This window comes from Pagrus major, chromosome 21, assembly GCF_040436345.1.
Source record: "Pagrus major chromosome 21, Pma_NU_1.0".
NCBI lineage: Eukaryota > Metazoa > Chordata > Actinopteri > Spariformes > Sparidae > Pagrus > Pagrus major.
In genome coordinates this window covers 27,795,646-27,810,728 of record NC_133235.1, presented here as the reverse complement: position 1 = coordinate 27,810,728, position 15,083 = coordinate 27,795,646, and the positions used below count along the sequence as shown (strand labels likewise).

The following is a 15,083-nucleotide window of genomic DNA, read 5'->3' as shown; positions in this document are numbered from 1 at the left end:
CTCCATTCACATACATGTCACATCATAAAAAAAGACGTATTCCCATGGTCAGTCATAATAAGGAGGCACATTTTGACTTTTGTCTCACAACTATGTCTTTTTATCTCTTTATTTATAACCTTCCATGGGAACATGTTATTCATCAAGCTTATTTTCTTTTAAAACTGGTGGAAATGGGCCTCTGCCACCTGAACTAACATTTCTCTGCATGAAAATGTAAAGTTATCTGTGCTCTAAATGTTTGTTGAATACTTGTATTTATGTATTTTTATGATGTTGTTTCCACTACATGAGTCATGAGAGAGAACGACTTTATCGTAGATATTTTGCTCTCAACTTGGTACAGTTGTGTTTGGGAGAGCAAATGGTGTTGTTATCCAAATCTTCTTTCGACTGAGGCACTATGAGGTATTATGAAACTGTAATTATTGTGTCCATAATTAATTAGTTATTTTATTTTATTTTGCGTAGCTGTGAATTTGGTCGAACATATTTAATTGTGTGGATGAAGTCAATCTACATATGAAATCATTGATGAAGAGTTATAAATCAGACCTTCCTCACGATGTGTGAACAAACTGTTTACGAAAATGTGTCATATTTTTATTAATATCTTTAATGAAAACTCATAATTTCACACAAATGAATGAATGAATGAATGTTTCTTTCCTCATTCTGACAGCGTCACTTTCTTGACTTTCACAATAAACCACATGAAACCACTGGAGCACAAGTCGACACTAAACGTGTGAATAAGTATAAAAACGACATTGACGATGTCTCCTTTGGAATATCTCTTAGAGGTTTTTATTCCAGTTTGATAAAGCCAACAGTTACATTCACAATCTCTCATTCACCTGACACACAGGTGAACCTCCACATCCCCGGTCCACAACTTTAATCCTCCCGTCCGACATTGATCACAGAATAGTGATTTTTCCCTCGTAACACTCCAGGCATACGTACTTATATTTACTATTTGTACAATATATTGTCATTAAGTTCATTCATCCGTCCACCCCCCCCACATCCACATGCACACACATAAACACTGTACAGATTTATCATGGAGTCACGTTCAAAGGCCGTTTCTGCCTGAACATTTTGTATCCACGAGTCGAGGAACGACACAGCCGAGTACCGTTGTTGATGTTCAGACTGCTGCGTGATGATTTGTTCTTAAAGCCAAATGGAGAAGGAGGCGTGCAGATATATATATTACAGAGCGATAACCTCTTATGTGTTCAGAGGACCCTGGTCCAGTTTTTCAGGATGTCAGGAAGGAAGCAGGAAGTAGCATCGGAGAGAGACGGACAGAGGTAGGAGGGAAACATTTAAAAATAAAAAGAGGGAAAGAGAGAGCAGGAAAGGTTCTTTAACAACATATTCTCTAAATAAAAGACCTCCTTATGATCCCTTCTTCTCCTTGTTCTGCTTCCTCTTAGTGTCTAAACGTCTAAAGCCGAGCACAGCAGTTTGGTTTCCCAGTGTGGTCTACACAGGTCATAGGATATACAGTACAGTACATACAGGGTGCACCTCCACCTCCAATCTCCAATACTGTCGCCTCCTCTGTCATAGAGGCTCCTGAGGCTGCTTTGGTCTCAGTCAGTCTGTGCAGTAGTCAGAGGCCCGTCTGGCCCCTGGATTAGTTTTTCCAGTGTCGGGACAGGAGTAAAGTGGCACAAACGCAGCTGCAGGAAAAAGAATGAGATACTGAAAAGTGCAGAGAGTCTAAAACTTTTTGGTCACTAGTTTGTTTTCATCTATGTTTTGGTTCATATGTGCGCGGCTTTGGTCCAGAGGTTGCAGGATTTGTAGAAGCCAGTGAGCGCATGATGGTTTGAGATGAAGAGAAGCCGTCTCCCGTGCCGAGCCGAGCTGAGCTGTGTTTTTTGTGGCAGGTGCCATGCTGGGTCAGGAAGAGCTCTGCGTCGGGAGAGAGAAAAGAAAAAAACGAAGAGGCTCGTCCTCCGGCGTCTCCGTCTACCTGCCGAAAATGTTCTCGTACTCCAGCAGTATTAGCTCCACTATCTGGTTCTGGTAGACCATGTGGACCGCCATGTTCCAGGTCTCCGTTTCAGGCCGCAAAAGCGTGGGGCCGAACACGATGGCCACGCTCTGGGTGGTCATACGGTTTTCCTCACCGTGGTCGATCACTCTGGAGGAACAAGGCAGAGATGAGACACTGTGTCAAATATCAACACTATAAAAGCCGATGAGGAGGAAACAAAGATATTTATGGTTGTACACTATTCATATATATCTGGAGGTCTGAAAAACACATTAAATATCTCTGTAGTGGTCAAATGATTAGTCTTCATGATTAACTACTCTGATCAAAAAACAATTTATTGGTCAAGTAAAAATGCTAAATATTCTCTGCTTACTGATTCAGATGTGAGAATGTGTTTCTGTTCTTCATGTAAATGATTGTAAACTGAATATCTTTGAGTTTTGGACGTCACCCTGGGGTTTGGTAAGTTTGATGGCTATTTTTCACTTTTTCCTGACACATTGTACAAAAAAATTGAGGAAAACAATCAACAGATCAATCAATAAAAAGTTAATCTTCTGACGACCGCTGCAGGCGTAAATCCCTGACTGTGATATACATTGTGTTCATGTGTAGAGGATGGCGCCTGTCTTTCTGACTTCATATTAAAAATCTTCTGGTGTTCTGGACAGAAAAAGAAATCGATAAAATACAGTGTTGTGTCTCTTACTTCCTGAGGTGTTTGAAGAGCGTCTGCATGGTGTCGTGGTTGGGCCTCGGCAGCTGTCTGACCAACTCTTTGATGGACTGAACTCGATGCTTGTAGTCTGGAATCTCTGCAGAGCAGAAAACACAACGCATATCAAAGTGAGAGAGAACAATCCGAGTCATCATGGAGAGAGTCGAATCAACTCACTTTCCCCTGCAACAACCAATGTATACTGCTTTATTAATGCCATTTTGGCCCTGGGTAAGATATCAGGACTTTATCACGAGGTAAGCGGTTTTCTGTGAGGTGTGAGGTTTGATGTTTGAGGTCGTCATGCAAGTTTCCAAAGATAATCATTTAATTTTAACCAAAACGTCAGTATTATTCAACTTTTCCCTTATTTTTGTGACTAACAGAGACAGCAATTTTTTAAACTGTCAGTGTTGGTCAGTGTTGAGCGAGAGCGCTGCAGCCAGCAGCCAGGAAACAGGCTGCAATGTAATCCCCTGCCGTCAAAGTACATCCACTTAAAGTGCTTGTTTGTGCCACTGATCAGATCAGATCAGATTGTTATTCTAAGTGTCCAACAAGACTTTGGAAAGGATCGCTACAGACATAGACCGTTCAGTTACAGATTAAGATTTGATTTGTTTACTCAGAAACAGCTGCCAAATCGCTCTCGCCAAAGCTGCCAGACTCCATTTCAGTAATTTTATCATTGTAAAACACACTTCATTCAAGTCAGATGAAAAGAAAAGCTCACCAAAACCTTTTGTGTTCATCTGTTCACTTTTCCAACAATCAACTACTTTGTTTCGGTGGAAAATAAACCCTCAGCTCGCCGGGAAAGATGTGAAAATATAGGGAGAGGAGTGAGAGGGAGAGCAACGATAAAATGACTGTTTCTGCAGTGGAGTCTGGTGGATTTGATGAGAGTGGAAAGCAGCTGTTTGCGGTTAAACAAAAAAGATTGCATTTGCATAAAGTTGTCAGACACTTAGAATAAAAATCTGAATGTGTCAAATGGACGTACTCTAACAGGGAATACACTGCAGCCTGCTTCCCGGCTACCAGCAGCAGTCTCGCTCAACAAATATCCCCATTAGTCACTTAGACTCAAAAATATTAGAAAATAGGGTCCAGATCAAAAAATACCAAAGTTACCCTTTAATTCCCAACTGGAAAATAAAAAAAGATGTGTCACTCTGACACAACCCCTAATTTCAGTTTAAATACATGAAAGATGCACAAAATACAGACGGTACATTCACTTCAGACTGTGAGTGAATGCATGACTGAATACAGACATCTGTGGTACAGCTGTATGTGACACGTACTGATGCTGCTGACAAAGTCATGGAAGAGAGCGTAGGTGAAGAGAGGTTCAGGCAGCTCCCTGAAGTACATCTTCAAAGCTCCAGTGGTCACATGGATGTCCTCCCACTTCCCGTCCACCAGGTTCACCTTCTCATCTGGACACAAACACAAACCCTTCAGTCAGAGCGCTATCAGCAGAAGATGCTGCCAGATATTCAAGTCAGAACACCTCTAAATGACCTTTCAGTCTTTCACTATAATGAAAAACTGAAAGGTTATTTACAGGTATGTGTTTATGACTTGAGAACTGGTGCGAGAAAAAGTTTTGCCAGGACAATCTTTCAAAGTTCCTTAATGTTTTATCCAATCTGTGGAAATGTGGGACATAAAAAAGACATTTTCAGGAGAATCTTTGTTTTTCAAGTGAAACCCAGTGAAAACAACTTTTCCTCCTGCCAAGACTTTTTTTCCCCACTTGGTTTTAATCTAAGAAAAAAACAAATCCCCTGAAAAGTGAAAAGTTTTTTCACTTAGCTTCACATCAACTTCTGTTTTTCTTCTGAAAATTATTTTTTCCCCCAGATGACACACAGATGAGAAAAGATTTAGAAACTTAAGACAGATTATCCTGGCAAACCATTTTTTTCCCTCCAGATCTCAAGTCATAAACACAGGAGAGAAAACCATTTAGATCAGACTCAGAAAATGGATCTCAAGAAAAAAGATAGTCTTCACTTGCCCCGCAGGGCTTCCGTAGTTTTCTCCCACATAATAAAGAGAAGAAGAAAGCAGTAACTCACCGTGATTGACAGCAAAGCGTAGCTTCTGTATGACAGCCAGGTTCCCGCTAACTCTGTACAGCCCGTCTATACACAGACCTGCAGGGGATCATGGGAGGAAAAACATTAACATCACTTCAGTAATATCTGCAAATTATTCCAATAGTTTGTTTTTATTGCTTCAAGCACCACAAGAGTTGAATCAGCAGAAGACAGCAGCCGCACCCTATCTGACACCACCTGTGTCATCATGAGGCAGTAAACCCCGCCCTCACTTAGCTACAGGTAGATTAAAAGAAACTAGAATAATTTCCCTTCATGTCTTCACACAGGTGTGGTGATAGTGACACACATCTGAACCCACCGTTGTTCTCCACGTGGTCGATGCACATCCTGACAAAGCTCGGCACTGTGGTGTTCTCCCTGTGACACAAATCGGACAGGCTGCAGCCGAACACCTGGTCTGAAGACACAGAGAGGAACAAGAAAGCCACAGTCATGAAACGGTCCAAAGTCCTCGTTTTGCTGCAGCGTGTTTTATCGACACTCAGATCTTTACGGCGGACTGGCAAAACCACCCTGTGCCTTCCTCCTTTCTATGAGAGAGCAAAAATAAGGAAGGTTTCTGTCTGCCTGACTGGTTACCATCATTTAATTCCTTTTTTCATTTCATATTTGTATATTTTCTTCTAAATGTAAACCAGTCAGGATACTTTTTAATTGGGGTAAAAACTGTTTTGGGCGGGTTGTGATTACTTTAGCTACTGTTGTCCCATTTTAGCACCAATAAAAGTTGGTTAAAAGGAAATAGTCACATAAATCTGCACCCACTGTCATCTGATTAAAATGACAGAAATTGACAAGGCACTGATTTCAAAAGTTTGTGGAGCTCGTTGCTCTCTGGTACCTTTGATGTATCCCTTGTCTCTGACGGACTGCAGCGTCGGACGGCGGGTCAGGAACTTCTTCAGCTTGTGCCGAGTCTTCTTGTTGTCCGAGCCGTCCATGCTGGCGGAGGTCTTCATGCCTGCGGAGGAGAAATGGGACAGGACATCGTTGACCACCGCTCGTCTCAGCTGACTGATCGCCATGATGACATTGAAGTTTTGAGAGAATGAAACTTGATAAGCATGTGTTTTATAGGGTGAGAGAGACACGTGAGGCTGACTGAGCCAAACAGAAACTCACTTCATGCTTTCATTTTCACTGTTGTGAAATTATTTCCTGCTCCCACCATTTGCCCTTTTCCTAACTCTTAAATTTAGATTTTTGGTGCTTTATTATCAGTTTTACCTTATTCTTTATGAAGTCTTTTACTTGTTAAATACTGCTAACATGCTATGTGTATATAAATGTGTTTGACACCATTAAACACCTCAGACAGCTCTACCTTTCTTTGAGTCTCTGTGCTCTTTCTCCTTGTCATGTTTCTCCACACCAGGCGACTCCGGCATGTCCTCTTCAATGGCCTCATCAGACTCCCAGGCCTGAAACCCAACAAAACGTAAACACACACGGAAATAAGTTTCTGGTTGTAAAAACCTCTACAGTACCCGACACACCTTTGGACTCTCAGGGCAGGAAAACAACAAACTGTTGATTACAAGTGAAGCTAAACTGGTTAATGTGAGTCAACCTGAAACAAAGCCCAAGATAACATCCTCAAATGTCTTGTTTTGCCCAAAACTCAGACATTCAGTTGCATTTTTCCTCCAAATTGGGCTACTTTTCATTCAAATGGCAGGTAAACATTTGTTTTGGACATGTTTGAATAATTTGAGCTACTTTTTGGGCGATTTCCACCAACAAAAATTAGTATATATTTCAATAAATCTGCCGTCCTCTCATCTTAATAAAATCCGGCAACACTGTCAGAGTACGTTTAAGGACTCTGTGAAGGTGTTCATCCTTACATGGGTGCTGATGGTGTCCTGCAGCGCTCTGTACCATTCGTTGATAACGCCGTCGTTCTCTGACTGGATCAGCAGCTCTGTGCCCTGCCGAGTCTTCAGCTGCAAACATCACAGACACACAAAGTGATCAATACCACCCATCAATATGTAAACAGTCTACATTGTTTGTTTTCTAATGTGAGTAACTTTTACATGATTATTGCCAAAATTTGATGAAATTAGTTTGTTAAGGGAAAAGCATATTTGATATTTGGTGTTTGGAAAATAAACTCTTCAAATCAATTGGGTACCATTTCTGAAACTACACCTGATTGATTTTCTTTTGCATTTGACACTTTCTCTTTCTTTTGTCAGCCAAAAAACACAAACGCAGAAACAAGCTCAGCTCTTTCGCACCTCTAGAACGTGTTTCTTGCTGGACTTGTCTTTGGAAGCCCACTCCACCGAGCCGCCCCTCAGATCCACGGTGAACTCTGGTTTGGACTGACCGCCTCCGAACTGGACAGAGAGAGAGGAAATTAATTAAATGAGGGCAGATTAACACACAGAGGGCCTCTTCACAGATGTCTTCAGCACTCAACCATGCAACAACGTGACAACAGAGGTCATGATTAAAATTTAATGCTTGGATTCATCTTTCTAACCAGCTGCTCCGCTAACAACTAAAACAAATGATTGTGATGTGATTTTTCTCACTTGCAATTAGTTGAATGTGCGTTGATGATGCGTTACAATTTCACAAAATAATATGTCCCGACAGACTTGAAACATGATACAAATTTGAAATATATATATTTTTCATATCACTAATATGGTAGAAATCAATACCACAATTAACCTAGTGTACACGGCAGGATAATCGCTCATTTTCATACCTTGAAACCGCTTCAATCCTGGCAGGACTTTTTTCTTTGGAACACCACATCCCTACAGACCTCAATCTGACCTTTACAACTTCTCAGTTTCCAAGAAAACAGATCTCTCTTTAAACCTTGTGGTTCATGAACTCCTGTTTTCTTTATGAGGCAAAAACATTGCCTGCTTTCCTATAATGTTCAAATCAATATGCCTATTTAAAGTCCAGTCAAGCCGCAGAGTAAAAGAATAATAACACAGTAATATTGTCCTGAATCTTTGATCCATGCCAGTGACTAATAACACACAGTGGGGTTGGGGTCAGAGCATGACAGACAGGAGGGAGGTGGCATGCAGAGGAGGACAGAGAGGAGCACACAAAAGGAAGGAGGCAGCACATACAGAGGAGGCTCTGTCGAGCTCAGAGCAGCCATAGGAGACAGCAGGACGTTTCTTAGCAGACGGCTTCCAGTTACTCAACAGTGACAGGAGAAATTCAGGGAAGGAGCCACTGTGGTAGTATGGCTGCATGGAAGGACGGAGAGGGGTGAAGACAAGGAAGACGGAGGGGATGGAGCCAAAGGTAAAGAGATGGAGAAGGAAACATGTAGAAGAGAGAAAATTCAACCCCAACTCCCATCCAGTGAGCTGACAAACCACTCAAAAACACTGAACACTGACGGCGAACTTCAATGACTTTTTCTATGTATTTCTGTCAGGATACGATCTCTTGCTGTGTTGATATGAAACAACTTCTTGTTTTGTCACTAACCCAGCTTGTTCCGCCTCCTTGGCCTTTGGCAAACAGCAACGTGGATCCTTGGAGCACAGTCCAGGAGGAAGTCCAGTTCTTCCTGCAACAAATAGTTCGTAAACACTGTAAGTACTGAAATTAAATCTACAGAGAGCCTCTAGTTTAACTATTCAGGCTGGTTATCAAACCTTAATCCTTTTTGGGAGATGATTACAATCTGACAAAATATTAATAATGTCATGTATTGGGTTTGTGGTCTTAGTGCTTTAATAAAATTGAAAATTTTAACATTGAACATTGATGAATTTGGGAAGTTTTTTGCATTAGACAGGAATACAGGGTTTGTACTTAAACATTTTTATAGTCAAAATAGCAGCCACTGAAACTGAGGTGAAGACATCCAGCCCTTTAAAGCAGTGAAACAGTAAGAGGATGACTCATTCCAACAGAAGATATGAAAATTAACATTTTTTATAGTCATGGTAAAATGTCAGCCTTACACATGCCTTACACAATGCTTTGCTCTTTTGCATCATTATTATAATTGGAATGCAATATAAACATAACTAAACAAATAAATCACTTTTAGTTCCCCTGTGGACTTTTGTTGTAACAACAAATATGTTGAGTGTATTTACTTCCTTAAAAACCATTTACTATGCAGATTTTCTGAATAATTTAAAACCTTCATTGTTTCTATCTGTGTTTACTAGAGACGGGTGACAAATTAAAGGTAAAAACCTGAATTAATGAGGTGAAAAACATAAAATACGGAGGCTCTGTTAAGCTTTAGGGCCCGCTCGTTCCATTAGAGGGAAAAGCTACTGCAGATCAATACAAAGTTGTTCTGGGTGAACTTCTATCCTGATGGGAGTGGTCTCCATCCATAGAGCACGAGGGCTCACTGAACGGTTCGATGAGTGTGAAATGAATGTGAATCACATGCTGTGGCCTTTTGCCGTCATCACATCTCAACACAACTGAACACATATGGGAGATTTTGGACATATGTAGACAGCGCTCTCCACCAACTTCATCAAAACACTGAATGAGGAAGTATCTTGTTCCATCTCTGCTAATAGAAAGTATATTATACAGCCTTCACAGCCGTTGATTTGTGAAGCAGCCATCTTAGATTCTGACCTCCGGCTTCAAATGAAACATAGCATTTATGTTTGTTTATTCCTTTTATGTGCCACCTGTCTGTATATTGAACTCTTCTTCTTCCTTGCCTTTGTTGGCACATTGCTACATTTCTTGTCATTGCCAACAACTGTTGATCAATGGAAACTACCACCAGGATTGTATTTCATCACTTTATCATACGTGTGCATATGACTTATTTTACTCCTTATCTTCACATCTTACTGTGTGATACTGTGTAACATCAACATTGGTCCGGTTTCAGCTACTCACCGTACTTTCTTGCCATTTTCAGTGATCTTTGTCACATTCAGAACGCCGCACTTTTCAGATGGCTGGAAAGAAAAAAACAAGCATTAGGACACAATTTGAAGAAGCAGATTACATACACACCAACCACTCAAACTATGATTGACAACCACAGCAAGATGACAGAAGAGAAAGCCGATGAATATTGTGTCACTCCTTTGTAAAACACCACCACCACCACCACCACCATCAAAACATATCCCACCACCAGCTTTCAACTTGGAGGAAAAACAGACAGCTATCATTATTCCCACTCAAGGAAGGCAAGTGAAGTCTAGAAAGTGCACACAGACATCAAGATAAAACCTTGGATTCTTGGCAAAACTACTACTTGTGCAGCTTTTAGCCAAAGACCTTTTGTTTCAGATTTCACACAGACACATGACCAATGTACCCGGGAACAAAGCCAGCAATTATCCCAAATGCAAATAAAGCTCCTGTGTGGTTTTAAAAACCTAGAAATTCATCTGGAAATGTTCCCTGTCAGCTCTGCTTATTAACAGGGGTTCTACACAGGCTCAAGTTCACATTTACTCTCATACAGCAACTTTATTTCTACTTCGGTCTCAGAATTTGTGAGATGGTAAAGCTAATTGTACACTGGCATCCTTTTCTCCTTTGATTTCCACATTTACCACACCTGTGTAGAAACCCTGCAATAAGCTGCAACACGTGTCCCTGCCTACAGCCAGGGACCAAGTTAAAACCCTGCAGGACGGAGGAGACGAGGTGAAGGGGTGAGTACTAACAGAGGTGGGGGGCTTGGGAGACGAAGGGCAGGAGTCAGAGTCAGGAGAGGGGGGCTTTGGGCCCAGAGGAGCGTCCTAGTGTGGAGACAGGGATGAAAAAACAAACCGTAACATTGACTGACAACAAAAGGGTTAATGAGAGGATGATGAGAGGTTATAAAAACACAGACGGATGAAAGAGAGTGATGGCAATTAAGCGGTGAGATTATGAAAGTGTCTCGACTTCGTGTGATGTCCAGGAGGCATACATTTTATTATTAATTAGATGTGGATGGAGGGAATTATCTCAAAGCAACTTTATCTTTAGCATTTCTGTAGACAAATCACTTACATTTCATTGTGGTCAAACCCTCGAATACAAAAGCTCATCAAGTTCATGATTAAATGTTGAGTTTCTTGGAGGAATGATTCAAATCAACTCAGTGAATCAGGCAAAGCTGGGGATGTACATTCATTTTTACTCCTGTTGTGTGATTTGTTACATGCAAGCTGATTGTCGACTCAGATTAAGGGGCAAGGCACTGATTGGTCGGTGTGACAGGCTACTGACTTGGTGTTTGTACGGGTGTAGGCGGGCAGAGCCTGAGCGGAAACGCCTGGTTTTCAACAGCCGCTGAAAAAGCAACCAGCTCACAACTGAAACTCTGGACTCATGTAAAACATCTTACCAGTGAACACATCACACAACAGCTCCGTCCGGAACAAACTCATCCTGAACAGTAATGGATCATAGAATTTAGTTTTCCCTGGAGACTTTCTTTGCTAGCTGTGAAATGAAATATTTAACGGAGTAGCTCATTCTGAGTGTATGGCTGCAGATTCGGGTGTCAGACCTTGTCGTTAGGATCGGGGACGTAGGCGCTGTGTCTCCACTTGGTCAGGACGATGGGCTCCACGTGTTTCCTGTCCAGACTGCGACTCTTTGGAGCGTCTCCAGATGGCTGTGGAGGGGAGAGGTTGTACTGGAGGGAGGGAACAGGGACTGTATTAATGTACTTTTAATGTTACCTAATGTAAAAGGCTTTACACCTGAGTATAACAAGTATTTATCTTCAATAAAAAAAGAAGTGGGCCTTCAACAAATATAAGGAGAGCATCCCTATTAAAGAAATATGTGGATATAACTCATCTACTGAAATAACGTCAGAAATTTACACATCTCTCTGCAATCAGCTGCAAAATCACACTACAGAGAGTGCAGGGACGCAGCTCTTCATCTTCTAAATATTGCATGTTAGTGCGAACACAAATTTAATTACGTTGATTTTTGACCAAAAAAAACCTGTCAACAGCCTGATAATCAGTGAATCATTTCAGTAATTTACAGGATTTAGCATCATTTGCTGGATGATTAATGTTTGGTGTGTATATCACCATTTTTAACACTTATCAAGATATCCATCATTAATGTGGTTTTCATTTATATCCTATTACTTATTGCGGGTCTGCATGTGTCAAAAATAATCATGAATCTTGAATACTGAACAGTTGATATGGTTGCTGCATTACTGTACTCATGTTTTGCTGCAACCTGTTGCTCTGCATGCAGGGTCCAGCAAGGACTGCAGTTGAAAATTAGCCAGCTGGCTAACACTTGCACATTTACAGTAATGCACATTAATGTGCATCGTACTTAAAGATAAATGAAATAAATAAACATACCGGACATTCGCAGGTTTCAGCTTCGACAATGTGATGGATTTTTTGTTTTTACTCGTATTGTTTAATATAATTTTTAATTGTCTCGGTTTTGGACTGACTGGCGCTTGACACTTGAAACGAAGGGGCTGTGGATACTTGGTGGGCAACAATTTATTTTTCAATTGATTAGTCATGTAAATAACTAACTATTTGGATTAGTCCATAACGAAAACAATCATTACTGCTACTGTTATCCATTTGACTGAAGGATTCCTATAGTCTTACCTTTGGCAGCTCCCATTCTGACCTCGAACCATCTGCACTGTAGTAATACGGTCTGCCCTGCTCATCAACGTGTTTTAACCACTGGCGGTGCACACATGGACAGACGGGATAAACATAAGACTCATTAGAGCAATTAGTTACTCGAGTATTTGTGCAGTAATATCAAACCTACTGACCAAAATGTTTTAAACAGATTATATTTCTGTGGTACGTTTAACTTCTGTATCCATTTATGTTTTTGTTTTCCATATATTTATACAATAAATCTTTTTTTGAATCTGCAAATGAAGCTCTGGACGATGAGGAAATATCTTAAGTGCCTGCCAGAAAACAGTTTGATATTTTCCTCATTTCTGTAGCAGTGGTAACTGTTGTCATGCTGAGGTGTTATAACTCTGCCTAATCAGTGTGAAGGAAACATCTAAGCTGTGTGCTAAAGAGGAAAATCTACCATGAATCAACCCACGACCCACTCCCACATGCATTCCCAGTAAGGAGACAGCAGATCAGATCCGTGCAGCCGGTACCTTCTCATTAGTATAGTCGCTGACGTACAGCGTGTGGCCGTGCTCGTCCATCTCCTCCGACCAACCACGCGGCGGCGAGCCATACTGACTGTCAGACTGGCTAGAGTAGGTACTGAAGCAGGTGTCCTCCGATGACAGAGGCTGGAGCCGACCGATGGAGAGCGAGAGGAAGGGAAGGAAAGACGGCGAGAGCGAGAGAGGAGTGGTCTACCATTAGTGCAAAGAGAGAGGAAGAGAGGGGAGAAAAGAGAGGGCATCTTTCACCAAGGAGTCAGAGAAGAAAACATGCACCCAGAACCAATAAATCATCAGAAACTGATCCAACACCGCTTTAATACAGTAAAGACCACCAGAGGACCCACCAGAGAGCTAAAAATCACTCATGTTCAAGCTTGATTTTAAGCAGTGTGGTGTAAAGCTGAAGGTGGCTGCTGCAGTGTGCCATAGAATAAATGAGGCGACAGTGACCGCTCCATGCCTGTAGGTGGCAGTGTGGTACAGCCATTTAATGAAACCGAGGCTGACTCATAATCAGGGATGACTCGCTAATGAATCAGGCTAATCTGTTATGTCACAAAATGTTTGTCTGTGTTTTGATCGTATGTATAGTCACTCACAGTTCATCTCATAAATCACAACTGTAATAAGTCTGTGTGTGCTTTTTTAATCAGAGCTTTTCTAGAACAAGTTATTCTGGTGCGGGTGTCTAATCAAGTTTTGTGTCAGAAGGAATATAAAACTTTCATTTTCTCTGAGATGTTTTTTTTTTTTGTGTCTGACAATTCAAATCTCCCCGAGCAATCTGTCGGAGCTGAAAGAACAATTTTGCAGATGCCTCGCTCCGTTCCGTCTGCACGTACAGCTGTTAATCATCAGTCAGACACAATATGTGATGAAGTACTGGCATGTTGTGTTTGTCATCTATTTAGTATCTGTCTCTGACTCATGACACCGACTCTGTTTATATGAGCAAGTGTGTGCGAGTCCTTGTAATTCTATGCTTGTGAGAACCAGTTCGAGCTTAGAATGACAATATTTTTGCTGTTCACTCGTTTGGTTTAGGGATAAAACTTTCAATTCGTTTAGTCAAAATTAGGGTTCTGAATTAATTGATCTAAGATTAAAAGGGACAGTTGATCCCAAAATCCAAAATACATGTATTCCTCTCACCTATAGAGATGCACTGATTTTGAATGTCCGATTTTTTAAGTCTGAGCTGCTTATTCCGATTTTCTCTCTTCCTCCGAACTATAATTGACAGCATGCACAAACATTTTTGTAACCTTCCTTTAATGGAAAGTTAATTTGTTCATTCATTATGAAAAATTCACTATACTCTTACACTTTTTCGATAACTGCACCAGGTTATAGGATCTTCTCTCTCGATGAAACAAATCTCAAAATAAAAATTGAAGAGATCGTCCCTACAGACGTCTGCCTTCTCTCGACTATAATTGGAACTAGATGGCACTCGGCTTGTGGTGCTCAGCTATTTTCTTTCCGTATCAATGCGCAGAAGGAAGCATGCCTCTACTCATGGACAAAAGGCTAGCTAAGTAAACTAGGTAATGTAATGTTGACATCCCGCGCCGTCATGAGCACGAGCCTCTTGACGATGAGTAGATCCACCCTTCCCCGGTGCAGTGATTTGTAATTTCTGGCACTTCAGACATCCCAAACTCCGAGTGCCGTCTAGTTCCCTTTTACTCAAGAGAAGGCAGATGCTCTACGGCTGATATATTCAAAACTTGGCAACTCAAACCAAAACAATCTAGATGGATAAATAGCACTACAGGTAAGAGGAAAATTGCACACTTTTGATTTTTGTGGCTACTGTCCCTTTAAGGTTTGACATTAGAGTAAAGGCAAAAGTCAATATGTACTCTGTCAGAAGAGCTCTTCAGGCAGTAATGTTTGTTATGAACTTTGTCTCAGATGTTCAGACAGGGAGGGCAGATATGTGTCAAATGACAGACACACCTGCTTTCTGCAGGTGTTCACCTGTGAAATGACAAAAGGATTTACAAACTCTTTTCTCCACATTTTTCAGATTCTTCCACTGTTGGTGTTTACATCTGAACAACGCTGACTGCATCTGTGTTTGCA

The 15,083-nt window shown here is 41.1% G+C and overlaps 1 protein-coding gene across 7 annotated transcripts in view; it reads right to left on the bottom strand.

Annotated features, from left to right (window-relative positions):
* Positions 1–781: 781 nt before the first annotated feature.
* Positions 782–15,083, bottom strand: part of LOC141016247 (rho GTPase-activating protein 12-like) — a 57,337-nt gene continuing 43,035 nt past the window's right edge. For 2 of the 7 annotated variants that reach the window (XM_073490498.1, XM_073490499.1), the window contains exons 4-19: positions 12,978–13,184; positions 12,451–12,531; positions 11,358–11,486; positions 11,075–11,137; positions 10,525–10,599; positions 9,740–9,801; positions 8,342–8,423; positions 7,111–7,212; positions 6,715–6,813; positions 6,192–6,288; positions 5,709–5,828; positions 5,166–5,264; positions 4,823–4,900; positions 4,043–4,177; positions 2,727–2,832; positions 782–2,161 (exon numbers count right to left, since the gene is read on the bottom strand). In XM_073490498.1, coding sequence (XP_073346599.1) covers positions 1,987–2,161; positions 2,727–2,832; positions 4,043–4,177; positions 4,823–4,900; positions 5,166–5,264; positions 5,709–5,828; positions 6,192–6,288; positions 6,715–6,813; positions 7,111–7,212; positions 8,342–8,423; positions 9,740–9,801; positions 10,525–10,599; positions 11,075–11,137; positions 11,358–11,486; positions 12,451–12,531; positions 12,978–13,184 — 1,710 coding nt within the window. In that variant the 3' untranslated portion in view covers positions 782–1,986. The remainder of the gene's footprint in view (positions 2,162–2,726; positions 2,833–4,042; positions 4,178–4,822; positions 4,901–5,165; positions 5,265–5,708; positions 5,829–6,191; positions 6,289–6,714; positions 6,814–7,110; positions 7,213–8,341; positions 8,424–9,739; positions 9,802–10,524; positions 10,600–11,074; positions 11,138–11,357; positions 11,487–12,450; positions 12,532–12,977; positions 13,185–15,083) is intronic. The other 5 variants (XM_073490500.1, XM_073490503.1, XM_073490501.1 and 2 more) reach the window with 5 other exon arrangements.